At 56.5% G+C, this 24,957-nt stretch overlaps 1 protein-coding gene across 2 annotated transcripts in view; it reads left to right on the top strand.

Annotated features, from left to right (window-relative positions):
- DPH1 (diphthamide biosynthesis 1) overlaps positions 1-24,957 on the top strand; it is a 34,801-nt gene that overhangs the window by 1,612 nt on the left and 8,232 nt on the right. For both annotated transcript variants that reach the window (XM_082201874.1, XM_082201875.1), the window contains exons 2-8: positions 2,208-2,360; positions 4,498-4,561; positions 10,860-10,981; positions 14,211-14,365; positions 16,265-16,386; positions 21,415-21,483; positions 24,322-24,478. In XM_082201874.1, coding sequence (XP_082058000.1) covers positions 2,208-2,360; positions 4,498-4,561; positions 10,860-10,981; positions 14,211-14,365; positions 16,265-16,386; positions 21,415-21,483; positions 24,322-24,478 — 842 coding nt within the window. The remainder of the gene's footprint in view (positions 1-2,207; positions 2,361-4,497; positions 4,562-10,859; positions 10,982-14,210; positions 14,366-16,264; positions 16,387-21,414; positions 21,484-24,321; positions 24,479-24,957) is intronic.

Below are 24,957 nucleotides of genomic sequence, written 5' to 3'. Positions count from 1 at the left end.
TGACGTTGGCATTCAGCTGAAGCAATCGATGCCCACCAGCCCTTTCTGGGCAGCTCCATCTACACACACCCTGCCACCGTGGGAGGGTGCCAAGCACCCTGCTAAAAGGTGACTCAGATTTCACCCTACGTCCCCAACTGGCACACTTGCCTCATCTGCCCAAAATACTAACATGGTGTGTGTGTGTGTGTGTGTTCAGGAGGGAAGATCTCTGCTCCCTGTCGTAGGGGAGCCCCCATCTTGAGAGGGAAGGTGAGGATGCCCCCCACCCATGCTTTCTCTTAATCTTTCATTTCCCCCTAAACTTGCCAGAGTTTCTCCCTCCTGGATCTTATTGACTAAATTTGCCCCTTCCCTTGAAAGGTGGAGGGGACGCGGGTGGCGCTGTGGGTTAAATCACAGAGCCTAGGACTTGCCGATCAGAAGGTCGGTGGTTCGAATCCCTGCGATGGGGTGAGCTCCCGTTGCTCGGTCCTTGCTCCTGCCAACCTAGCAGTTCGAAAGCATGTCAAAGTGCAAGTAGATAAATAGGGACCGCTCTGGCGGGAAGGTAAACGGTGTTTCCGTGCGCTGCTCTGGTTCGCCAGAAGCGGCTTCGTCATGCTGGCCACATGACCCGGAAGCTGTACGCCGGCTCCCTCGGCCATTAAAGCGAGATGAGCACCGCAACCCCAGAGTCGGCCACGACTGGACCTAACAGTCAGGGGCCCCTTTACCTTTACCTTGGAAGGTGGAAAGTGGCGGGTTCTCCTTCCTTGGAGGTTTTTCGCGTGGTGTGGTTTTTCGTGGCCAGTGTGGTGTAGTCGTTAAGAGCAGTGGACTCGTAATCTGGGGAACCGGGTTCGCTTCCGCGCTCCTCCACATGCAGCTGCTGGATGACCTTGGGCCAGTCACACGTCTCTGAAGTCTCTCAGCCCCACTCACCTCACAGAGTGTTTGTTGGGGGGGGGGGGGAGGAAGGGAAAGGAGAATGTTAGCCGCTTTGAGACTCCTTAAAGGGAGTGAAAGGCGGGATATCAAATCCAAACTCTTCTTCTTCTTCTTCTTCAACAGAGGTTGGATTGGCACCTGTCAAGGATTCTTTCGCTGGGATCCCTGCATTGCAGGGGGTGGGACTAGATGACTCTCAGGTGTCCCTTACAACTTTACAGTTCTCTTTTGTGATGAAATATAACGGCTCTCTGGCCTGGTGGCTTAAAGGAACCTACAGGTTCAGGGCAGTGCTAGAAATTAGCCCAGGGCCAGGCGCATTTTGAGGCTGTCGCATTTCCAGTTGTGACCATGTGGAGCTCTCTGGATTTTTCGGTTGACGACTGGGGAAGGCAAAGTGCCACTTAGAGAAGGATCTGGAAGATTTTCCTTGAAGCTTGGATTCGTTTTGTTTCATGTTTTAATGTGTCATAAACCCCTCTGAGATTTGTTCTTTAAACTGTATAGAAATGAAAATAATAGTGATGATAATGATAATCATAGAAACTCCATCGCAAAAAAGAAAAGGAAAAAATGGCGCCTAGAAATTCAATTGTGTGGACTGCAGCCTAGGTTTAAGGTTCCCTTTGGCGACTAGATTACAGTGGTACCTTGGTTTAAGAACAGCCCTGTTTATGAACTATTTGGTATACGAACTCTACAAATAGTGTCCTGGTTTGCGAACTTTACCTCAGTCTAAGAACAGAAGCTGAACGGTGGAAGGGCACCGGAGACGGGAGGCCTCATTAGGGAAAGCGCGCCTCGGTTTAAGAACAGTTTCGGTTTAAGAACGGACTTCTGGAACGGATTAAGTTCGTATACCAAGGTGCCACTGTATGTATTTGGCTTTCTATCGCTGCTTCAGGGCCAGTCAGCCTCTGAATACCAGCATAGAAGCAACAACTGCATAAAGGATTTATTACAGTCAAGCAGAATACAATTTTTCTTAGATGAAGTAAATAAAAATCCACGAATAATGGCTGGGGTTGAGGAGATTGCTGCCTCTCTGCCCTGCCTGATGTCCCCTTGACCTATCAAGAAGAGCTGCTCTGGCCCTCTGGCCGCCCCCCTGGGCTCTTTCTCTCAACCCTGTAAGGCATGAAGCAGGCAGGAGACCTCTAACCATGTGCAGAGTGCCTTTCCCTCACTTCCACCCAGCCTGAGGGGAGGAAGCAGAGAAGCTGTGGTGGTTCCTCGATCCTGACTCAGCTGCTGATTCTCCCCTCCTCCTCCTGCAGCCCGCCGAGGCCCCCGCCGGGTGGCTCACCAGATCCCCCAGGAGATCCTCTCAGACCCTGAGCTCCAGGCAGCCGTGGCCTCTCTCCCCAGCAACTACAACTTTGAGGTCCACAAGACGGTGTGGCGGATCCGGCAGACCGGGGCAAAGCGGGGTGAGTGTCTTGGCTGGGGGGGGGGTGATGGCAAGACTATGGAGTTGGAAGGGGACCCCCAAGGGTCATCTAGAACAACCCCCTGCAGTCGTCTCCTTGGCTGAGCTCAGGCCTCCCGTCTGATTTGGGCTGTTGGAAAGGTTTGGGCCCGGGAGACCCCCACCCTCTGAGTCCATGGCGGCTGGTGAAGAAGGAGGCAGGGAGCCTGGGGTGGGCGGAGCCAGAGTCAGTGATGGGCGGAGCCAACTCAGGCAGTTAAAGCATCACGATGTTGCTTTAAACAGTTGTGGCTCCCCCCAGAGGCTTCTGGGAGCTGTAGTTTTGTTCAGGGTGCTGAGAGGTGATGGAAGACCCCTCTGTCCTATCAGAGCTACCATTCCCACATCCCCCTTCACAGGGAACTCGGGAATTGCAGCTCTCTGGGGGCGTTTCCTAACAACTCTCCTTGACAAACTACAGCTCCCAGGATTCTTTGGAGGAAACCGGGGCTTTCCACTCTGTCCCTCAGGCCACATGGACACCAGAAAATTCTGTTGTTGCTTTTAAGGCAGCCACGGCTTCCCCCAGGGAGTCCTGGGAGCTGAAGTTTGCTCAGGGCGCCGAGTTGTTCAAAGACCTTGCACAGAACTACGGTTCCCAGGGTTGCCTGTTGAACCACTCTTGGCGGAGGAGCTCGGGGGGGGGGGCACACAAGGAGACAGAGAGGAGAGCTGGGAGCCGGATTCAATCTGTGAAGGGGGAAGGTCGGGCTGGATGGGACCCCCCTGGGCTGATCCTGCAGCCAGGCTCTTGATGCTCTCACATTCCCACAGCCGTGCAGCCTGCATCCTCGTGGGGAAGCCCTGTTTCTGGGGGGGGGGGGACCAGGGTGGCAGACCTTGGCTTGTGTGTGCGGTGGCTGCCCGGGGGGGGGGGGGGCTGGCACAGCGGCTGCTGACTGGTGCCACCCATGCCAAGACGAGCCAGCTGCACGCAGCCGTTGCCCGAGCAAGAGTCACGTCGGCCCGATGATCACCCTCCGCGTCAGGGTGATAATGGGATCGGACAAGGCAGCGTCAGCTGCCGACGGGCCTGGGAGCTCTGCCAGGCGGAGCCAGGCCTCTGCTTGCGCGGCTGGGGGGGGCGGAGTGGGGAGGGGCCTCTGGAGGGCAGCTAGCCAGGCGCCCCCCATGTTGGGAGAGATGGGGAGCGGGGATGGGAGGTTAAGGGCAGACAAAAGGAAGGGCTTCTTCCCGCAGCGCACGGTTAATCTGTGGAACTCGCCCCCGCAGGAGGCAGCAAGGGCCACCAACTTGAAAGAGGATTGGGCAGATTCATGGAGGAGGAGAGGTCTGTTGTGGTGGCAGAACCTCCATGCCCAGGGACAGTCTACCTCTGAATAACAGAGCTTCCCTCTTGGGCCTGATCCAGCTGCCTGTGAATGAATGGAAAATCCAGATGAAGTTTATTAATTCTATTGCATTTGTATCCCAACTTTTTCTCCCATGGAGCTCAAGGTGGCCTACGTACTTCTGCCCGTTTCATCCTCACAGCAACCCAGTTGAGAGGCAGTGAGCTTCATGGCCAAGAGGGTATTTGAACCCTGGTCTTTTCTGGGTTCTAGCCCAGTACTCTAACCACTCGGCCCCGCTGCCTTGGGTTGAAAGGTCTTGTCCAGCTGGAGTAGCCCCTTGACTTCCTGGGTCCTCTTCCCACCTTAGCAGCAGCTGGGCCAGTTTCAGCCACCGGCATTCCAGATGCAGCCATCCCATAATGTTTCGTGCAAGGACCCTGCAAAGGGAGTGTTCCTGGGTTGGGCTCAAGGCATGCCCAGAGGTGTGCCGTGATGGGTCTGGGGGAGAAGGGGCACTGCCTCCTCTCTGCTTGCTCAGAAGCCCCCTTCCAGTCTTCTGTGCAGGGGTGTGAGGTGAGATTTTGGAAATGTGGAGGTCCAAGGCCCCCAGCTTTGAGAATATTTTTATCCTGCTGTTCTGTCAGAAAAAGGCCCACGGAACTGCTTTGAAATCGCACATGCAAAAGATAGCCGCTGTCCCTTCGGGGTTGCAATATGAGGAGACGCAGCACAAAAGGAAAATGGAGGAGGAGGGAGGAGGAAATGAGCTTTCTGTGACATGTGTCCCCTCCTTCTCTCTCTCAGTGGCGCTGCAGATGCCCGAAGGCCTCCTCATGTTTGCCTGCACCCTGGCAGACATCATTGAGAGGTGAGTAGGGGAGAGAGAGGTCAAACGTGGACTGGCCCCTGGCAGGGATTGAGAGCAGGGCGGAGGGCGAATGGGTGGGCTGGACCCTGAGAGGGTGCGCTTGGCGTGAGTGGGAGGGGGCAAGAATAATGCATCCTGGTATAAATGGCTTGCTCAGATTAAGGAGGGCTGAAACCGCAGAGAGCCGGGGCTGCCAGTCAGTGCAGACAGCACTGAGCCTCAATCTAGTTGAGTAGGAAGCCTCTTCCTCTGCTGCTGCTTAGACCAGCCCTTTCTGCAGAGCTGCAAGGGACTAGAAACGTCTTTTTTAGGGGAAGGCCACGGAAAGCTGCTGCTGCCAGCCAGTGCAGGCCGTACTGAGCTAGATGAGCCAGTGGCCCGACTGCAGGTGTCAGGTCCCTTCCTACGGGTGGCCACTTCTGCGCCTGGCCTGGCTGGTTTGAGGGTCAGACAGGGAGCTGACAGGATCTGCCCCTGTTTGCAGAGCCTCAGGGCATCCTAGACTCCTTTGCAGGGCAGCCAATTTTTAAAAAAATTCATTTGAAAATGCAGCCCTTCTTCCTGGCACCTTTACTGGGTGGCCTTGTGAGCTGGAGGGGGTTGTCTGGAGGGGCCCCCGCGTCCAGACCAGGGAGCAGGACTGTGGCCAGGCCGCCACCCCCCTCCAGGTGCCACAAGGTGTGGCCTGCGACTCCCTTTTCGGGACTGATGTGGTAACTTTCCGTCGTGGCGCAGGTACCTTGTCTTACCCCCAGAGCAAACCTGGCTTAAATAAAGTGTCCAGTTAAAAAGGAACGTAGTGAAAACTGCCTTCTGCTGAGTCAGGCTGTTTGCTCATGTAGCGTAGTATTGTCCGCACGGACAGGCAGCCACGGCTCTCCAGGATTGAACCTTCAGGAGCCTGGCATGCAAGGGAGGGGCTCTGCCGCGGAACCACCCTATCAGTACTCTAGTCCTCCTTATTCTAAGCGAGGGGCTGGCTTGACCAGGAATGGAGGAGGCTGAGGTGGTCATTGTCCCATCTTGCTCAGTGCTGTCTGCACTGGCTGGCAGCAGCTCTTTGGGGTTTTGGGGGCAGGAGAGTCGCTGTTGCCTCCATTTCCTGCTCAGAGGGGTCCCTTAGGGGCCCTGTGAGGACAGGAGGGTAGACTAGATGGTCCCCCTTTGGCCCAGTGCAGCGGCTGGTCTTGTTTTAAGGAGGGGGGGCAGGTCCCTTTTCCTTTCCTGCCATCAGTTCCCGGCTGGTGTGCTGCTGGCCCTTTAAGGGAGCTGGCCTCCCTCCCAGCATGGGGCCGCTTTCATGTCTTCGACTTCAAAGGCAGCTGATTATGGCGATCCTTTTATCTGAATGAAACCTGAAGCATGACTTTCCCTGGCAGCAGCTGCCTCTGATCCTTGGTGCTGCAGGCAGAGGAGGAGGAGGGGGGGGAAGGAGGAGGAGGAGGGGGCTGGGGGCCCACATTGCAGGGCCAAATTGCCCCAACCAGGGGGCTCCTCTCTTGCAAATGCCACTGGTCCTGTGCTTTGCTCAGGGCTGCTGCCCTTCTCCTAGAAGTGAGGCCTTATCTGCAGCCGAGTCCCTTGGTGGAACCTCCAGCTTTAAAGGCACGCTACCACCCAGGCGCCGGGGACCAGGAAGGGGAGATGGTCGCATCCACCCCCAGGATCCCCTTCTTGTGGTCGCCAAGCCTCTTGCTCTCAGCCAGCCTTGCAAAGGAGCCTTTGTCGCCCTGGCGCCCCTTGGGCGTTCTGGACTGCAGTTCCCTCCATCGCGGCTGCAGGAGCGCTGGGGGCTGATGGGAGTTGCAGTTTGGAACATCTGGACGGGACAACCTGGCTGCTCTGCCCAGGCGTGGCTTCCGCTGGTCCGGATGCAGAAATCTCCGGGCGCCTGCCAGGTTTCGCCCGCATGTATCCCTTGACCCAACCTTTCTGTTTCCCAGAGATTGCAAATGGTCCTTTCAAATGCCCCTCATTGCCGCTCTTAAATGAGGGGAAAATCCAAACTGGCAAGTCACAAACCTCCGTTCTCTTCCCCGCCTCCCTCTTGAGACCATCGGAAGAACCTGGCAGCCGGATCGGGCCCCAGGTGGGGCCCCATCGAGTCCAGCCTCCCGTTCCCCCTCCCCGTGGCCAATCAGATGCCTACAAGCAGGGGCACCGGGGCCCCCTCCCCTCCCGCAGTTTGCATCAACGGGTACCCCAAAGCATCCCTGGCCTTCGGCGGCAGAGCAGAGCCATCACCCTGGCTAGTAGCCATTCTTAGCCCCCTCCTCCAGCCTGCTTTCCAAGGCAACCCTGCCCTGAAAAGCCTTTCTGGGAGTGGCGTGGGGAGAACGTCCGTCTGTGGGGCTGGGAGCAGACGGACGTAGCCGTTCTGCCAAAGCAGCGTCCAGACTCGGCCTCGGATCCGCCTGGCTTCCTGCGGTGATTGCCATGCGAGGGAGCATCCTAGCGGCCGCATTTTCTCTCTACTGTATCTCCCCCCCTCCCCAAATCCCCTCCTGGGCTCTTGTGCCGCTCCTGCCTTTCATATGAAACCTCTCTTCCAGAGATTACTCTGAGTGAAATATTCAGGAGGCCATAAAGGGGGGGAGGACGTGTGGGTGCGTGGAAGGAGGGGGGTGATCATGGTGAGGTGGGTGCCGCCCACTCAGATCTTCTCAGCTCGGCAGAGCCGCCCACCTTGCTGAGTGAGTGCCGGCGGAGGCTGGGGGGCGATTCCTCCCAGCCCGTCAACTTGACACAGCCTAAATCCAACACAGGATTCGAACGTGGTGTTTCCTTTGGGGCGGGTACTCGGTGTCTCTTTCCCGGGTATGTTGCCCTTGGAACCGACTGCTTGTCTGCTGGGGAGGGCGGGCGAGAGTTAAGCAGAGTGCGCCAGGCCAACTCGCCAGGAACAGCGCAGCGTGCGCAAGTCTCCGGACTTGGCAGAGATATTGGGCATGAAAGGAGCCTCTTTGGCAGAAACTTTAAAGCCCTCTCTCCCCACTCGCAGAACAAGCCAGGACGGGGAGATAAGGAGGATCAAAGGAGGCCGAGACGCGCATCTCGCATGCCAAGGTGCCCACGGAGTGGTATGGGGGGGGGCTGGGAGCCGTTCTCACCTCTCCGTCCCTCCGTAAGACGTGTGCTGGATCAGGCCAGCGGCCCATTGAGTCCAGCCATCTTGATCTCACAGGGGCCAAATACCCCTCGGAGAACAGGAATCGAGATAGACTGCCCCCGAACTGGGAGGTTTCATAATCAGAAGAGTCTCCTGTCTTCACAGGGAGCAACTCTCTGGCAGGAACTGAGCTCTTCGGAGGCTTCCTGAGCTGGACTGGATGAGGCCTGGGGGTCCCTTCCAACTGCAGAATTCTGCGATTCCAAGAAGCAGCAAGTGACTCGCCCTCTAGGCGGTCGCAGGAAGGGCAACTGCTGGCCAAAGCTGTGGGATCGGAGGTGGGTTTGGCCACCTCCCCGGGGCTGATGGCACAGCAGCCGTGCTTCTCCCTTCCTTTGCTCCCCCTCCTCATGAGGAAACAAAGCGCATGCAAATGCCGTCCTGCAGGATTTGCATAGATCTCAGGCGGGGCTGCAGAGTTTGGCTTCCCAGGCGCCCCAGCCGGGGCGCTGCGGCGTCTTGAAGGCGGCTGCTATTTTCGGCTTTCCAAATTCGCAGCCTTCTCGCAGGTGGAGTCTGGCACCTGCGTGGCCCAGCCGCCAAATCTCTCTCCTGCTTTGTCTGTCAGCCCCCCCCCAACACACGACACCCCCCAGTTGCTGCCTGAGCTGAAAGAACTCTTCTTGCCCCTCCCCCGTAGATCACACACCTCTTCCTGCAGTTATTATCATCAGTTGCATTTATATCCCGCCGTTTTCTCCAACGTGGCAGGCAGGGTTTTTCCCAGCAAGCCTGGTCTCCACAACCACCCTTCAATGTAGGTCAGGCTGAGGGAGGCCAGGTGAGCTTCACGAAGGCTGAGCAGGGGGGATTTGACGCCTCCCAGGAGCTAGCCCTCATTGGATCCCCACCACAGCCCCAAACGCGGCACTTCTGCCCCCCCCCGTCGCAGCCCCTTCTCCCCCCCCTTTTGCTGCCGCCGCTGCCTGCCTTTCGCCCTGGGAAGGAAGGCAGAAAGGAAGGAGGGAGGCTGTTAGCAGAATAGTGCCCTGCGGCCTTCTCCAATCAGAGTTAATGATCTGTTTATCGTGTGACATTTTGACGGGAGAAGAACCGGTGGAGCTGAACTGCGAGGCGTCCGCTCCGTAGGGGCGGCGGGAGCACTGGCAGCTGCAGTCACCGCCAACGGGGGAGTCCCTGGCCTGCCGGCTGCTGCCTGCCTTGGCGGGTGCAGGGGGCGACGGCCAGGTTCTTGCAGGGGCAGGAGGATCAGGGCCTCTGTGCCCTCGCGTGCAGCCTTGGTGCATCCAGCTGGCTTCCTTCCCCTGCAGCGGTCAGATAATCGCAGATTTTGTGCTGGGTGAAGGGGGCGAGGGGCATCAGAAAAGCAGCTGGCTGCAGCTGGATTGGGCTAAGGTGGGGCCCCCCAGGTCCCACCCTGGCCAGCCAGATGCCCCAGTGGGAAGCCATCAGCAGGACCTGGGAGCCCTCTCCTCCTTCCTCCTCCTCCATGGATTTTTCTAATTAGCTTTTCAAGCCATCTAGGTGGGTGGACATCCGGTGGGAGGGAGTTCCACAGGTTATCCATGTGCTGCATGAAGAAGCCCCTCTGTGGCCAGCCAGATGTCCCCAAAGGGAACCCACGGCAAGCAGGACCTGAGAGCAGCAGCCTCCTCCCGCTCTTGTTCTCCCGCATGCTAAGGTAGACTGGCCCTGCCCGTGGAGGCTCCGTTTAGGAATCCTTAGCGACTAAAAGCTCTGCCGGTCCCCCTCGGCCACCAGTGTTCCCACAAGCAGTGTGGGATTGCCTCTGATGATCATTTTAGCCCTTAAAACTCTCCCTGCGACTTCACACCTCATCTCTGCCGCTGCCTTGGCCTCGGTTTCCCCCGTCTGTGGAATGGGAAGACCAGTCGTCACACAGGTAGGGAACCTCCTGCCCCACAGCATCAGCCCCCCCAACTAGTCGGCTCCTGCTGCCAATGAGCAGTACGATTGTCCCACTCTGTCCAGGGGAGCGAGATCTCCTGCAGGCCGCAGTCCCCTGCTCTAGCCGGAGCAAGGATGCGCCTTCCCATCCTGGGCTTTTTCTCTGCGTGGGGCTGCCCCCTTTCTGGTGCTGTGGGGCTGGCTGTGGGTGTTCTGCCTGCCTCTCCTGCTTCTCTCTCCCTCCTGCATCTTCTGCCTCCGAGAAGCGCAGCCTCATTTTTTGATGAGCGCCTAATCCCCTGAATTGCAAACAGCTTTCCCCAATTGAGGAGGTGGATTAGCACACTCCAGTTTAATCATGTTGACATCTCCGGAGTGGCCTGGCTGCTGGGGCAGCGGAGGGAGGGGGCAGCCTTCCGGGGGTCTTCCAGCTGGCGGAGGGAGAGGGTGGGGTCGCCTCCCCTACAGGGGTGGGGTGGGGTGGCTGCGGAGGTGCCTTTGACCATCCTGCCACGGGTCCAGCTTCTCCTCCTCCTAACTTGCAGCCCCAGTGGCCTCTTCTTTAAAAAATCCTAGAATCGTCAAGTTGGACAGGACCCCCAAAGGTCATGTAGTCTGACCCCCTGCAATGGAGGTGTCACAATACATCCGGATCTTTGCTGCCCTTTCAAGAAACCCCTAGAAAGGAAGTTGGGACTCGCGGGCATCCGGCGAAGCTGACCATTGGAAGATTCGGGATAGATCAAAAGGCTTCTTCACGCAGCACAGAGTTAACCTGTGGAACTCACTCCCACAGGAGACACAATGATGGCTGCCAACCTGGGTGGCTGTGAAAGGTGATTGGGCAAACTCATGAAGGAGGAGACGCCTATCGATGGGCGACTAGCCAGGATGGCGACGCTCTGCCTGTGTGGCCGGAAATCATTAATGCCGAAACCGCAGGAGGAGGAGGAGCTCTTGTGCTTACATCCTGCTTGCGGGTTTCGCATTTGGGGCATCTGTCAGAATACTGGGCCGGATGGGCCATGGGCTCTTCTGGTGATGTTAAGATGTGCCTGTTCCCATTTCCCGTCTGGGAAAACTGAGGCCAGAAGATGGTGCCTGGCTTGAGCGTGTGGGGATTCATCCGGGTCTTCTCCAGTCCAGCGGTGGACCTGCTGCTGTTCCCCGGCAGCACCTGGCTGGGCCCCAGAGCTGGGAAGTGGGGCAGAGCGGCTCCCTCTTTCCTCAGCCCACCTCCTCTCCTCTCCTCTCTTGCAGGTTCACAGAGGCCGAGGCCGTAGTGATGGGCGATGTGACTTACGGGGCCTGCTGCGTGGACGACTTCACCGCCCGGGCGCTGGGAGCCGACTTCCTGGTCCACTACGGCCACAGCTGCCTGGGTACGAAGGAGGCAAGGGCCAGGCCTGGGCCAGTCTCTCTGCCTGGGAATTGGGGGTCCAGTCGTGGTGTGGCAGTTAAAGAGTGCCAGACTGGGGAAACTGGGGGTTCACATCTCCACTCGGCCTTGTACAGTCATACCTCGGGTTGCAACGTGATCCATGCGGGAGGCATGTTCGCAGCCCGCAGGGTTCACAACCCACGGTGCACGTGCATGATGCGATTTGGCGTTTCTGTGCATGCGTGTGACATCTTGTGTTTCTGCGCATGCGTGAGCGCCAAAACCCAGAAGAAACCCGTTCCGGTACATCCGGGTTTGGCGTGGTCCGCAACCCGAAAATGCGCAACCTGCAACGTTCGTAACCCAAGGTATGACTAGTTTTCAGGGTAGGTCACCTTGGGTGGGCCTCTTCCCTCCCTTCCTTCCTCCCTCCCTCCCTTCCTTCTTTCCTTCCATCCTTTTTGCCTGGTCTTCCTCGCAGGGTTGCAGTGAGGACAAACCCGGGAGTGGTGGGCAGGAGGTCCTTGGGCGCCCCCTTGAGCTCCTTGGAGGAAAGGCAGCCTCTGAATATAAAGGGAACTCTGGAGTCTGGGGCACAATTATTTCTGCCCTGCCTGCCTCCTTTCCTCTCCTGTTTTTCCTTTTGTTTCACAGTGTCCTTGATTTTGGGAGCTTCTGGGGATGGGCTGTGGCCCTGCTTTGCCCCATGGAGAGTATTTCGGGGTTGGGGGGGGCTTTGCTGCACTGGAGGAGGAAGAGGAGGAAGGCTTGGCTGGGTGGGGGAGGGGAGGCCAGGAAACCCGAAAAGAGGGCTGGCTGCTGCCGCTGCCTTGCATCTCCCTAGGCGGAAACGGTTCTCTGGATGCTGTTGCTATGGCAACTGCAGCGCTGCTGTCCCAGATGCTGCTAACTTTGAAGTCTGCCCAGGATGGAATCCGGCTCAAAATAACAGGGAAAGGAAAGGAAAGGGGGAGGGAGGGAGAGATAGAAAAGGGAAAAAGGGGCCATGTTAGCTTTTAAGGTGGATCTGCAGAATTATCGCCCCGGAGGGAGGGGGTGGAGCTTCCTTGAGCCTTCATCCTCTCTCCTCCCTCTGGCCCAGCTCTCTGGTTTTTTTTGGCATTGTTGCTAGGGCTGTTGCTGGGTGTGTGCGTGTGGGGGGGTCACAGTGATGGAGTGGGGGTGTGGGATCATTGGAGGGGTGGGGAGAAGCGGGTGGATGAGGAGGAGGCTGTAAGACCCCCTGGCACAGGCGGATTGGAAGTGGGGAGGCATCTATCTTACCTATTTTATTCCCGCTTTTCCTGGCTTCTCTCCCCCCCCCCCGCCACTTTTCCAGGTCAGGGGCGGCCTTCGCAGAAGGAGGAGCAGTCTGTATTCTGCACACACACACACACCTCCCTCTCCCCCCCAACACGATTTTCAGTGCGCCAAGAGGAGCAGGGCAAGCTGGGGGGGGGTTTGCATTATGCAGGGACACCCCACCCTTGCCAAGTGGTACACCTAAAGGGCAGCCCAAGTCCCTTGGGGGCTTCTCACAGTTAGCAGGCAGGGTAGTGGGATGGGGGGGCCTGGCAATGCAACCCCTCCCCCTTCCCTGAGCTAGTGGCCCTAGAGCGCCAGCACCGCAGGGGTGTTGCGGGCTGGCAGACGTGCGGCAGCCAAATTCCGAGTTCCGTTTAGGAGAGGTTTAATTGACGCTGCATGCCGTCCGTCTCTCCTTCCCGCTCTCTCTCTCTGGCGGTGAGATTGAAAAGCCATCCAAAGCGAAGCACCCAAACTGCTGCTCGGAAAAGCCTCCTTGGCGAATTGCAGCGTTGGAAGGGACCCCCAGAGGTCATCTACCCCAACCCCCTGCAATGCAGGAAGTGCAGATAAAGAATACATGGCAGGTGGAGGCGCAGCTTTCGCATGGCTTGCGTCTCTGTGCGTAAATCTTTGAGTGGGCTCCCGTTCCTTTGGCTAAGACGGGGGGCCAGGAGGGACAACCCCCCAAAAAAAAAGGTTCTAGGGGATTTTGCACGTGGAGACAGTGGAGCAGACTCCCTCAGGAGGTGGTGGTTTCTCAGCCTCCTCAGACGGCAGGCAATTCTGTCATGTTGGGAGGGATGCTGAAGTCGCACCCACTGCAAGGACAGGGGCGGAAATGGCTTTCCGTCGCAGAACAGCCACTCACGCAGAGGTGCGATGGGAGGTGCTCCTTCTGGAATGAAATCCCTTTGTGCGGTGTGCAGTTTGGGGAGGAGAATCCGTCTCTTCCTGGAAGGTGTGGAACACCCAGTTCCTTGAGTCGTGGGGAGTCCCTTCTCTTGGCAATCTGGTGTCTTTATGCCCGCGTCTCCCTCGGTAGAACCATTAAATGCATTAAGCACTCACGGAATCATAGAATTGTAGAGACTGAAGGGACCCCAAGGGTCCAGCCCCCTGCAACACAGGAATCGCAGCCAGCAATTCATTCTTTATTATTATGCTTTTCTGCTTTGTGTTTCGACCTGTAAAGGGGCCGGAGTCAGCGTCTGTGTGGATGTGCTCTTTGCAGCAAGGCTGGGTAGCCAGAGCTACTTTCCTGCTCTGCTTGGCTCTCCCTGCACCCCACATCATCATCATCATCATCATAATTTATTATTTGTACCCCGCCCATCTGGCTGGGTTTCTCCAGACACTCTGGGCGGCTTCCACAGAGACCAAAAATATACTAAAATGTCACACATTAAAAACCTCCCTGAACAGGGCTGCCTTAAGATGTCTTCTGAATGTCAGGTAGTTGTTTATCGCTTTGACATCTGATGGGAGGGCGTTCCACAGGGCGGGCGCCACCACCAAGAAGGCCCTCTGCCTGGTTCCCTGTAGCTTTGCTTCTCGCAATGAGGGAACAGCCAGAAGGCCCTCGGCGCTGGACCTCAGTGTTCGGGCAGAACGATGGGGGTGGAGATGCTCCTTCTACGTGGGCTAGAAACCTGATGGAGGTTGTTGTCTTTTTCATTTTGCTGGGACTGGGCAGCAGGGAAGTCACACTTCCCCACTTTCTTCATCCAGTGTTTGAGCATGTTGCGATTGTGGCGGTGTGGGATCTCCCCGCCTTGGGTTGGTGGGGTTTGCTGCTGAGTAAGAAAATTTATCTTAATGGGGTGAGACCTGAAATCTGTTGGATGGAGGATCAGCGTGCTTTTCCCCCTGGTGCCCACCCCCAAAAAACACGCCGTGTCATCTTCTCTACCCTCTCCCTCCAGTTCCCATCGACTCCACGCAGGGAGTGAAGATGCTCTACGTCTTTGTGGACATCAAGATTGACACAGCACACTTTGTGGAGACCCTGCGCTTCAACTTCCCTGCAGGGGCCGCGCTGGCCCTCGTCAGCACCGTCCAGTTCATCTCGGCGCTGCAGGTAAGAATAAGGAAATAAATCACAATATTGTGTGCGCTGGGAGTCTTGCGTGCATATCCTTCTTCAGACAGCGTATTGTTAAACTGTGGAACTCTCCTCTGCAGGAGCCACTGGTGGCTTTAAAGGTGGGCTCCTCTTTATTCATGGAGGAGAGTGAGGATGTCTGTGGCTTCTAGCCACCAGGGCTAGGCTGTGTCAGCGCTGTGGGAGGGAGGATGTCCCCAAACACCAGATACAGTGGTACCTCAGGTTACATACGCTTCAGGTTACAGACTCCGCTAACCCAGAAATAGTGCTTCAGGTTAAGAACTTTGCTTCAGGATGAGAACAGAAATTTTGCTCTGGCAGCGCGGCGGCAGCGGGAGACCCCATTAGCTAAAGTGGTGCTCACTCTGTTGCGGGGATTCGAACCACCGACCTTCTGATCGACAAGCCCTAGGCTCTGTGGTTTAACCCACAGCGCCGCCCGTGTCCCTAGTCGAAAGGATACATTTATGCATAATATTTGTAACATTGAACAACTTTAAAGATGTGGGGCCCCCCTGTAATTTCCATTGAACAACTTTAAAGATGTGGGGCCCCCCTGTAATTTCCGTAACACCCCCCTTGGAGGTTTTTAACCAGAAGCTGGACGGCCACCTGCCAGGGATGCTTCAGCTGCGATTCCTTCATTGCAGGGGGCTGGACTGGATGACCATGGGGGGTCCCATCCAACTACATTCATATGATTCTCCTCCCTGCTTTCTCCGAAACCCGTTTTTTAACTGGCTGGATCGGCGAGCTCTCTAACATCCCGGGATGACTGTCTGAGCTCCTGTCTGCCGCTTGTCTCACCAGGTCCCCGTTTGACAGCCACTCTGTTACTGTCACCCAAGACAGCCTGAGCGAGCGTCACAAAGCGGGTGGCAGGCAGGGAGGAGTCCCAGCAGGGCCTGCGGAGTGCCTGGGTGGGCAGAGATGGATGGGCGCCGGGCGCCGGAGCCGTCTGAACACGGCAGCATTGGAGCGTTAAGGAGGCGGACGCAGCGCCTGCCCTTTTAATTGATGCCTTGCCAAGCCCCACGTGGCCCAGCCCGGTTCCCAGGGGTGATGTTTCGGGTTTTATTTTGAGGGGGGGGAGCCCTCCTTGTCACACAACGTGACAGTCGTGTGCCCAGCTCCCATCCAGCGTGGTGCTGAGCCTCCAGAGCTCCTCTCTTTCTCGGTCAGGAAGATGGCCGTGGATCCAGCTTTGGGGAACTGGAGCTCTCAAAAGTAATTTTAGGATTTTTCACGTCTTTGGGGTGTGTGTGTGTGTTCCCAGTCAAGTCCCTTTTCTTTTGATTTTTATAACGTATATAAAAGGAGAGAACGGTTAGGGCAACGGACAAAATTGGAATGATGGGAAACAAAGCCATAAAACAGGCAGGGAGAATGTGTACAGTTGCAGGTGGATTAAAATGAGTCCAAGTGAAGAATGCCAGCATTTATCTGATGATCCAGTTTGGGGCCAGATTTGGCAGCCTTGGAATGAGGGTCGCCTTGAAAAGGATCATTCTGCTACATTTGTAAGAACGGAAGGACAAGCCATATTAAAGGTGCCGGGAAGCTCTAGTCCTCGTCAGAATCCATTATTTCCTCCATTATTGCTCTGTTCCAAAACTGGTGGTACCAAGCTCCCAGTGTCAGATTTTGGGCTGTTTTCTGTTGAGTCACAAGCAACTATTTGAGCTGCCAAGATAATAATTTGAGGTCTCTTCCTTTGACAATATCTCTGCATTGATAGGAGGTTTGGTGTGTTGATTTTATATTGTGAAACTCCTTAAGTTGGGGTGTAGATGTAATGATACCAGTGAGAACAACCGCTATTAATCTCAGCCCCTGTTTTCTGCGTCCTCCTTCCTCCCGCCCCCTTGACAGGCTGCCCGGCAGGCGCTCCAAGCCGACTACTCAATCTGCACCCCGCAGTGCAAACCTCTCTCGCCCGGGGAGCTGCTGGGGTGCACAGCTCCCCGCCTGGCCCAGGCCACGGACGCCATCGTGTGAGTAGGACCCCTCGCGTGGGCATGACTTGGGATCGGGGCTCTTGGCTAGATAGATGTGTTGGGACACAGTGGACATGGGTGCCTTCGGGGCTGAAGTAAAATCGCTGGAGGGTTGCAGTGCCTGCTGTGGCTCTAGAGGCCGATGCAGGAGAGACATGTTTCGTTGCATCTGGGCCAGAGGAAGATGCATGTATCTTTGGTTTGGCATCAATGGTATTACAGAGCTTGCAGGGCAGCAGTTGAAGAAGGAGCAAAAAGGGTTTTCGTGTGTGTGTGTGTTTCTTTGTGGCTGATTAGCTGCTCTCCCTGTGCAAAGGTCAGAGGGGGCAGGGTTTCTGTTGAGGCAGGTGATTAGCTGTGGGAGGAGCTTATCAGAGCTTGCAGGGTAGCGAATCTTTTTGTGCTATGGAGAATCTCGCAGGACCCAGAAATCATGTGGGATAGTTCATCTGGGGGAATTGATCCGGGTTAACCTCTCGCAGCATCCGTAATGGGATCGGGGGCTCAGGTTTCCTGCCCTGACTCAACTCCGAGCTGAAGGGACAAAGGAGAAGGGGCCCTCTGAGCAGACGCAGAGTGCCTCGCCCTTGACCTTTGGGTTGGGAGCTTCAGGAATGCCGCTTCACAAAGCTTGGCTGGTGGCGGTAATGTCCTATGGGTGGGGGCCGGGGAAGGTCCCAGGGGCCAGGTATCAGTGGGGTGGAGGGGGGCATATTTGCAAGCCCCATGCCCATAGACTGTGGTGCCTCTCGGCCTGCAGAACCCCACAGAAGCCCCTTGTGACGTCTGGAAATCTTGACGGAAGTTTTTGAGAAGTTCTGGCTGCTTCTGCCACGCACCTTTTGGTCCTGGGTCGGCTCTTGTCTGTGGGAGGCCTGGGTGGGACTTTGCCCCCCAGAAGTGGGGCCAAAGAGAGATAGAGTGAGGGGGGGAGAGAACTTGGCACTTTGGGGGAAGACAGACGACTCTGGGCCTGATGCGGCAACCCCATTAATTTTCTTTAAGGACAGCGAATTAGCCGGCCCCTGCCTCCCGCACACCTAATTATGAGAGGTAATGGAAATGCTTAATGCGCTGTGAACGGCGCAGCAGGGAGACAGAGGGAAATAAATAACGCCCCCCCCCACTCTGGAAGGAGGGGGGGCAGGGAGGGGGGCTTTTCTGGCCAGCCCCCCAACCAAAATGATGGAGGGTTTTTTGCCGCCACCGTGGCCAACCTCCCCCAGTTTCCCCTCCTCCCAGGGGAGCTGAATACGTCCGCCTTCCTAGGAGTTCAGAGACTTACAGAATTGTGGGGTTGGAAGGGACCCCCAAGGTCCTCTAGTCCAGCCCCCTGAAAGCTGAACTCTGTTGCTCCCGATGGGGACCAGCGACTAGATTGCCTTGTGAGTCAGGGCAGGCGGCAGCAGCAAGAGGAGATGCGGAGGCCGAGGAGGCCGCCCGCTGTACCCCTGTGTGATGCACAGTTCTGTCCAGGTGGCTGCCTTCCACCAACAGATGGAGGCTTGCCTCTAAGTATCGGGCACCATTAGGCCGCTTGCTCTTGAGGCTGGCACCACAGGGCGGGCCTGTCCTCTGGGGAGGTTCCCCGTTGTGTCTCTGCCCTGGCCAAGTGCAGAGCAGCATCCGAGGGGCATCCTTGAGGAGGAGAGGTGCTTCGGGGTCTTATAAGACGCCCTGAGACTCTGGGGGGCAAAAGGGGGGTCTCTGTTTGACATCTGTTGGGTGAGGCTGGGAATGACCCCTCCCCAAATCCCTGGAGAAAGGCTGCCAGACTAGACACAGCGGCCTGGATCCATCCAGCGACGCTCCTGAGCGTCCCTCCAAATTTAATTAAATTTGGCAGCAAGGAAGGCGCACGTCAACTATTAGGTGCCGTTGCGGAGTCTCCGGCGTTGATGGATGGCGCTTGCCGGAGCGGGACCTCGTACCGCCAACGGCCCCTCGGAGGGTTACGTCTCGGGATTTGGAGAGCGATGAGTAGCTCTGGCTCCTTCTGGACCCCACAGCCTGCCAAAGCCTCTGTTTCTTCTGGTCGGAGGGTTCGCCTTTTGCCCCCCAGGGGCCACATTCCCTGGTGAGCAGCTTCCTGGGGGCCACATGCTTTTGTCAGGTGGGGCAACGGAGGCGACTCTTGGCTGTAGACTACAACTCCCATCAGGCGCTGCCAGCGTGGATTGCCTTGCTCTGTGTCTGATGGGGAGCACCCCTTATCCTGGCAGTGGCTGATGGGAGTTGTAGTCCCATCAGGAGGGCGCCATGTTGGTGAAGCCTGCAGGAGGTCCATTTTTGCAAAGGGTCAGTCGTGCAGAATTTAACCTTCGTGGCGACCTCTCGGGACGGTTTATCGGCCGACAGGGTGGAAGTTCTTTAACTTCATCCCCGGGTTGGATGGGAGAAGGATTTTTCTGTCTCTTGTCACGTATGTAAAATGTATTTTATGTATTATTTGGGTTTTATCTCGCCTCGTCCCCAAGGAAATCAAGGTTCACCCCTTTCCTCGTTTTATCCTCTCGACAAGCCTGTGAGTTAGACCAGGCTGAGAGACAGCCACAGGGCCTGCAGTCAGCCACTGAAATGTTGCTTTTGAGCCGGGCCCTTGAGCCCAGGGGGGGCTAATCTGTGAACTCCCAGCTTCCTTCATTTCTCACCAGTGGCCCCACAGGCTAGGGGGCCAGTCGGAGCAGGGGCGTTCAGCAATATCTGGAGAGTGACAGGTCAGCCACCCTCAGGCTGCCTGCTGTGCCACACTGCAGTTTTCCAAGAGAAGAGCAGCACCCAGTGGCCATGAGTTCCGCAGATCCATCCCTTCCCTTTCGCAGACCTTTCACCTGCTTTTGACTCCTCACCCTCCGAGGCTTTGGAGGGCTTCTCCCTCGTTCCGCAAATGGGGGTTCGGAGGGGCGACAGACCCTCCTCGCCTCGGCCCCCTCCCCTGCCCTGGGTGCTGCTGCCGTGACTGGCTCAGGCTCAGTAATTATTTTGCCCGTCTCTTGGGCGGACGCTTTCAAAGAAAGCAGGCAAATTAGCTTTGATCCTCCGAAATGTCATTCCACAATTAAAGGCAAAAATCTAGTCAGGTTTTCTGTCCGGATTCATTTTCCAACCCCTCACTCCATTAGGGCAGCCGAACAAAAGAGTTTGAGATGTAATTGCTGACTCGGAATCTGATTACAACGGGAAGCGGAGACGTCTCCCTCGCTAAGGACCCGTCCTGGCACTCCCGGGGGCGCTCTTGCTGGGGACGGGGGTGCTGGGTGCGGGTCCTGGGGAGGAAACAGGGTGGAAAATCTGGCACAGGACAGCTGAGGACACTGAGGACAGCTCAGTGCCGTCTGCACTGACTGGCAGCATAGGCTCTCCGGGGTTTCGGAGTGGGTTCTCTGCCAGGCCTACCTGGAGATGCCAGCGGGGGTCAAACCAGGAACCTTCTGCCTGCTGAGCTGTGTCCCTTTTCTTAAAGAAAAGAACCCAAGCATCTAGTCCTCATGGTCCCAAATAAAGGGGTGATTTAAGCAGGGACAAAAGAAGCTGCCATAATTGCGCACAGCCAGCTCCATCTAGCTCAGCCTCGCCTGCGCTGACCGGCAGCATTCGCTGGCCCCTGGGGGAGCAGGATGCTGGGCTGGATTGGACCCGTTTTGGCTCTTCTGGTGTTGTTCTTGTGGAACCTCCAGGTGCAGAGGCAGTCTATCTCAATTCCAAGGTGCTGTGGGGCATTGGACCCATGTGAGAACAGGACACGGGACCAGATGGACCACCCCCTTTGGCCTGATCTTTCAGAACTCCACCTCCCACCGTCCCTAACCATTGGTCCTCCTGGCTGCGGGGAGTTGAAATCCACCACCATCTTGGAGGTGGGGGTCCGTGTGTGTTTTCGACAGGCTGCCCCTCCCTGTTTTATATAAAAAAGTCAAAGGTCCATTCTGGAGAGTAAAAGGGTCTTGCTTCATTGGCGCGAAATGGTACCTCCATGTTCAGAAGAAGTCTACCCACCTGCGTCCCCCGTTGCCTTTGGAAACAACGTTTTGCTGGCAAAACAAACAGGGCGCAGAAACAAAGAGCCAGATTGTGTTTACGTGTTTATACTAAAGTTCCTTGCTTGCCTTAAAAAAAAAGAAAGATATGTTTTTGCACAACGAAAACATCAAGGTGTAATAGCAAACTGAAAAGCACGATCCATTTTTAAAAATGAAAATGCAGCGTTAGCAGGAGCAGCGAGAGAGTCTGGAGGAAAGCAGCCTGAGCGGCACGGAGCGGGGGCCTCTTGAGAAAGCCAGATTGGTGCAAGCCAGGTTCCTTTTGGAAGATTCGAGACAGATAAGAGAAAGTCCTTTTTTTGCACAGCGCAGTTCAACTGTGGAACTCCCTGCCACAGGAGGCTGTGGGGACCACCACCTTGGATGGCTTTGAAAGAGGATTGGATGGAGGCAGAAAGAGCTCTGGAGGGCTCCCTGCCAGAATGGCTCTGCTCAGAAATGCTTCTGGATCCCAGTTACTGGAAACCACACGAGGGAACAGGGCTCTTGGGTTCAAATCCTGCCTGGGAGTTTTGCATTGGGGCATCTGGGTGGCCATGTGAGAACAGGACGCCGGACTAGATGGGCCACTGTCCTTCAGAACAAATGGTGGACCCTCTTCGGGGCCGGAGACAGTGGGTACCCAGAGGGGCTTGTTTTCAGACCCCCCTCCCTTCTTGGGGGCCTGGGGGCCCTTCTTGCCATTGGCTCTGTGGTGCTCTGGGAACCGCCCCCCCCCCTTTGACTGGCCGCCACCAAGTCAGACCATTGGGCCACCTAAACAGAGAGTGCGGCATTCTAGTCCTCATGATTCTAAACAAAGGGTTTGCTTCAGGAGGAAGCTCCCTCGGGCAGAGGCTGGCAGCGACTCCCCAGGGTTTTAGGCAGAGTCTTCCCAGCCCTGCCTGGAGATGCCCTTGGCAGATGCCCAGGACTCTTCTGCATTCCAAGCAGGCCCTCCTCCGCTGAGCCGCAGCCCTTCCTTACCTTCCCTTTCCGTTTCCAGTTACCTGGGAGACGGCCGTTTCCACCTGGAGTCCATCATGATCGCCAACCCAGGGATTCCTGCCTACAGGTATTGGAGGGGGGCAGGGGGTGGGGTCCAGGGAGGGGCTGGGGAGGGAGGTGTGGCCTGGAGATAGGAGGTGTGGCTAGGGAGGAGGCGTGGCCTGGAGATAGGAGGTGTGGCTTGGGAGGAGGCGTGGTCTAGAGATTAGTGTGGTATGGGAGGAGGCGTGACCTATAGAGGGTGTGGTTGGGGAGGCGTGGCCTACAGAGGGTGTGGCAAAGGAGGGAGGTGTGACTTGGATATAGAAGGCATGCCTAGGTAGGAGGCATGGCCTGGGAAAAGCATCTTGAGGGCCAAAAAGGCCTTGAGGGCCACATTCATCCCAGCCGTGTGGTTCTCCACTTCTGTAAAAGTGCCTTCCTTGTTACGGAAACTTCAATTTCCAGAGGGCTTTAGGAGCAGTCGTTGGGCTGGACTGATTAGGAGGTGGTCAGCGCAGAGGACCACGTTCTCAGCCTCCATCAACCTGGAGCCCCTGGCTCTACAACTCCCATCAGCCCCCGCCAGGCACGTCATAGACCAAACCCCCCAGTCCTGTGTGCCCCACCCTTCACCTTCTTCAAACCTGGGCCCCCCAACACCTGCTGGCTGCTCCCACCCCATCCCCTCGCCATCCGCTCTCCTTAGGACCCCAGCGCAGCCCCTCCATGCGGGCTGATTTCCCGCTAAATGGGCGGAACAATCTTGTTAAAGGCCGGCCTGGGAATTCAAGGTTGGGCTGAGCAGGAAGGACGGCAAACAGTGATTACCAGAAGGCAAACAGGAAGGCAAACGTCCACCTTCTGCTGGGGAAGAGGGAGTTTGCACGTGAGTTTGCACCTTCCTTCTGCTAAGAACAGAAAAGGAGCCGACTGAATCAGGCCAGTGGCCCACCTGGGACAGCAACTGGGTGCCCCAAAGGGAAACCCGCAAGTAGGATTCGAACACAAGAGCAACTCTCCCCCTCCTGTGGTTTCCAGAAACTGGTCTCCAGAAGAGGGCAGGGCAGAGCGATCCTGGCTAGTGGCCCTCTCCTTCTCCCTGAATTTGTCCAAGCCTCTTTTTAAGCAATCCAGGTTGGTGGCCATCACGTACCTCCAGTGGAAGGGAGTTCCACAGTTTAACAAAGTTCTTCCTTATACCTGACCAACACTCAGCTTGGCTCTCTGTTTCCTTTCTGCTTTCTGGCCGTGACAGCTGTGCTCCTGCCTCCTCTGCTGGAGGCGGCAAGGCCGGTTGCTGCGACTTCTGGCTAGTAGCCATGGGCCACTCTCTTCTCCTACGTAAGAGCCTAAAGGATTGGGCCCGTGGCTCATCCCGTCCTTCCTCCTGCCCTTGCAGCTAGCCATCCTGGCCAGTAGCCATGGCCAACCCTCTCCCTGCCCCCCCCCCAGCAGGAAAGGCCTGATTTCCGCAGGCGGCCACGCTCCGCTGTGCTCTCTCTCCCCATCGCCGCTTCCCTGGAAAACGGGTGATTTGTTACCCGGCTTGGCAGAGGGAATTTTAATCAAGCTGCGCCTGGGCTGGGCCGCCTCTCTGCCCCATAAAGCTGGCGTCCCCCCCTGCCTGCCGCTAACAAACGACCTGCTCAGGAATTCAGATTTGGGCGGTGGGCAGGCCGGGTCCCAGCAGAGCGGCGGATATTTCATCGGTTCTGAGCAGGGCTCATCATCGCCTCGTTTTATGGCCCCTCTCTGCCTCCAGAAGAAGGGCGGTCGGGAGGGGGGGCGTAATGGGAGACCCACGTTTCTGGAGGTGCTTGTCAAAATGTTTAGATTTCGGATGGGAGAGGGGTAAACTTTAGAGGGGGGGTGCTGCCCCCCAACACACAACCCCCTGCCTGGTGCAGCCCCATCCCTTTAGTACAACTGCCTCCCATTCCAAAGATGTGATAAAAGCTAGAGGGAGGTGCTGCGGTTGTTGTTGTTGTTATTATTATTATTATTATTATTATTATTATTATTATTATTATTAATATACCACCTTTGTTTTCCAAGAACCGCATGGTTCTCCTCCTCCCATTTCAACCTCACTGCAACCTCACTATTGTTGTTAGCCACTCTGAGCCCGGCTTCGGCTGGGGAGGGCGGGATATAAATAAATTTATTATTATTATTATTATTATTATTATTATTATTATTATTATTATTATTACAGTCCTGCAAGGGAGGCTAGGTTAAGAGATGGTGACTGGCCCAAGGTCACCCTGTGAGCCTCATGGCCAAGTGGAGATTTCAACCCTGTTCTCCCAGGTCCTGGTCCAGCGCTCTAACCATGGTGCCGCGCTGCCTTTTAGAGCGTGTGCCAGAAGAGCCCCGCAGAGTTGGGCCAAAGGGGGCTTAGCAGAGACCCAGCGCCCTCTTCTCACGGCGGCCGACAGGACCTGAGCGCAGCACCAGCAATTCTTCAGTTTCTTTGTTCCAGACAAAAGGCGGCTTCCTGTTGAAGCAGCCCCTTTAATCATGAGGACTAGCGTTTTGGCTCTTTTGTTTTTTGAAGGGAAAGGGCCCTGGGCTCGGTGGCAGAGCTTTGCCCGCAGAAAAGCCCCAGGTCCAGTCCCCAGGGGCATCTTCAGATGGGAGAAACCTCCTGTCTGACATCTTGGAGAGCTGCTGCTGCTGCTGCCAGTCCGTGTGGGCAGCCCTGAGCCAGCCAGACCCCAAGGCCTGACTCCGCAGCAAGCAGCTTCAGGTGTGCATAGAGGACGCCGCGTTCTGCACTTGGCCCCCGTGGGAAGCGCATGGGGGGGATGCCGTGGGTGGGAGCTGCTGCCTGCCTGAGTTCAGGGCCTGCGTCTTTCCTTTCTCCCGAGGTGGGGGTCCCTCCTACCAGCCTTTGACCCCTCCCCTGCCCCCCTCTCTGCAGGTACGACCCCTACAGCAAGGTCTTCTCGCAGGAGCACTACGGCCACGAGCGCATGCAGAGGACGCGGAAGGAAGCCATCCGGGAGGCGTCTCGCGCCAGAAAGTGGGGCCTCATCCTGGGGACGTTGGGGCGCCAGGGGTCCCCGGCCATCCTGGAAGTGAGTTGCTCCCTGCCTTGCCCCTCCTCTGGCGGTGGAGGGGGAAGATTCCAGCCCGGGGGGGGTAATGGGCGGGGCCAGGAGCAAACATGGGTGGAGCAATGCGTTTTGATTTCTTCCTTGGGTGCAGCAGGCTGGTTCCTGCATTCGCTGCTTCTCCCCTCTCCGCCCAGGGAAATAAGAGTTCGAGGACCTGAGTTCGAGGATACGGCGCAGCCAGGCAGAGCCACCCAGGGAGGCTGCAAAACTTCCAACATGTTGTGGTTCTCTTGTATGGTTTTATCTTTTTATAAACCACTTTGGCGTGGGTTTTATTTTTATTTTACTTTTGTATGATAGAGCAGTATGCCAATACTGTTAGGAATAAAATGAGCTGTGGAACTGCCTGCTGACTGGGGTGGGTCTGGTGCCTTCATTGTCCAGCTTTTGGAGAATGTCAAAGGTGCCCCTCTTTGCTCTGGCTTTTGACACACAAGGTG

Source organism: Podarcis vaucheri (genome assembly GCF_965113315.1).
Source record: "Podarcis vaucheri genome assembly, chromosome: 15".
Lineage (NCBI taxonomy): Eukaryota > Metazoa > Chordata > Lepidosauria > Squamata > Lacertidae > Podarcis > Podarcis vaucheri.
The sequence above is the reverse complement of the archived record's forward strand: the minus strand, read 5'-3'. Positions and strand labels throughout refer to the sequence as shown.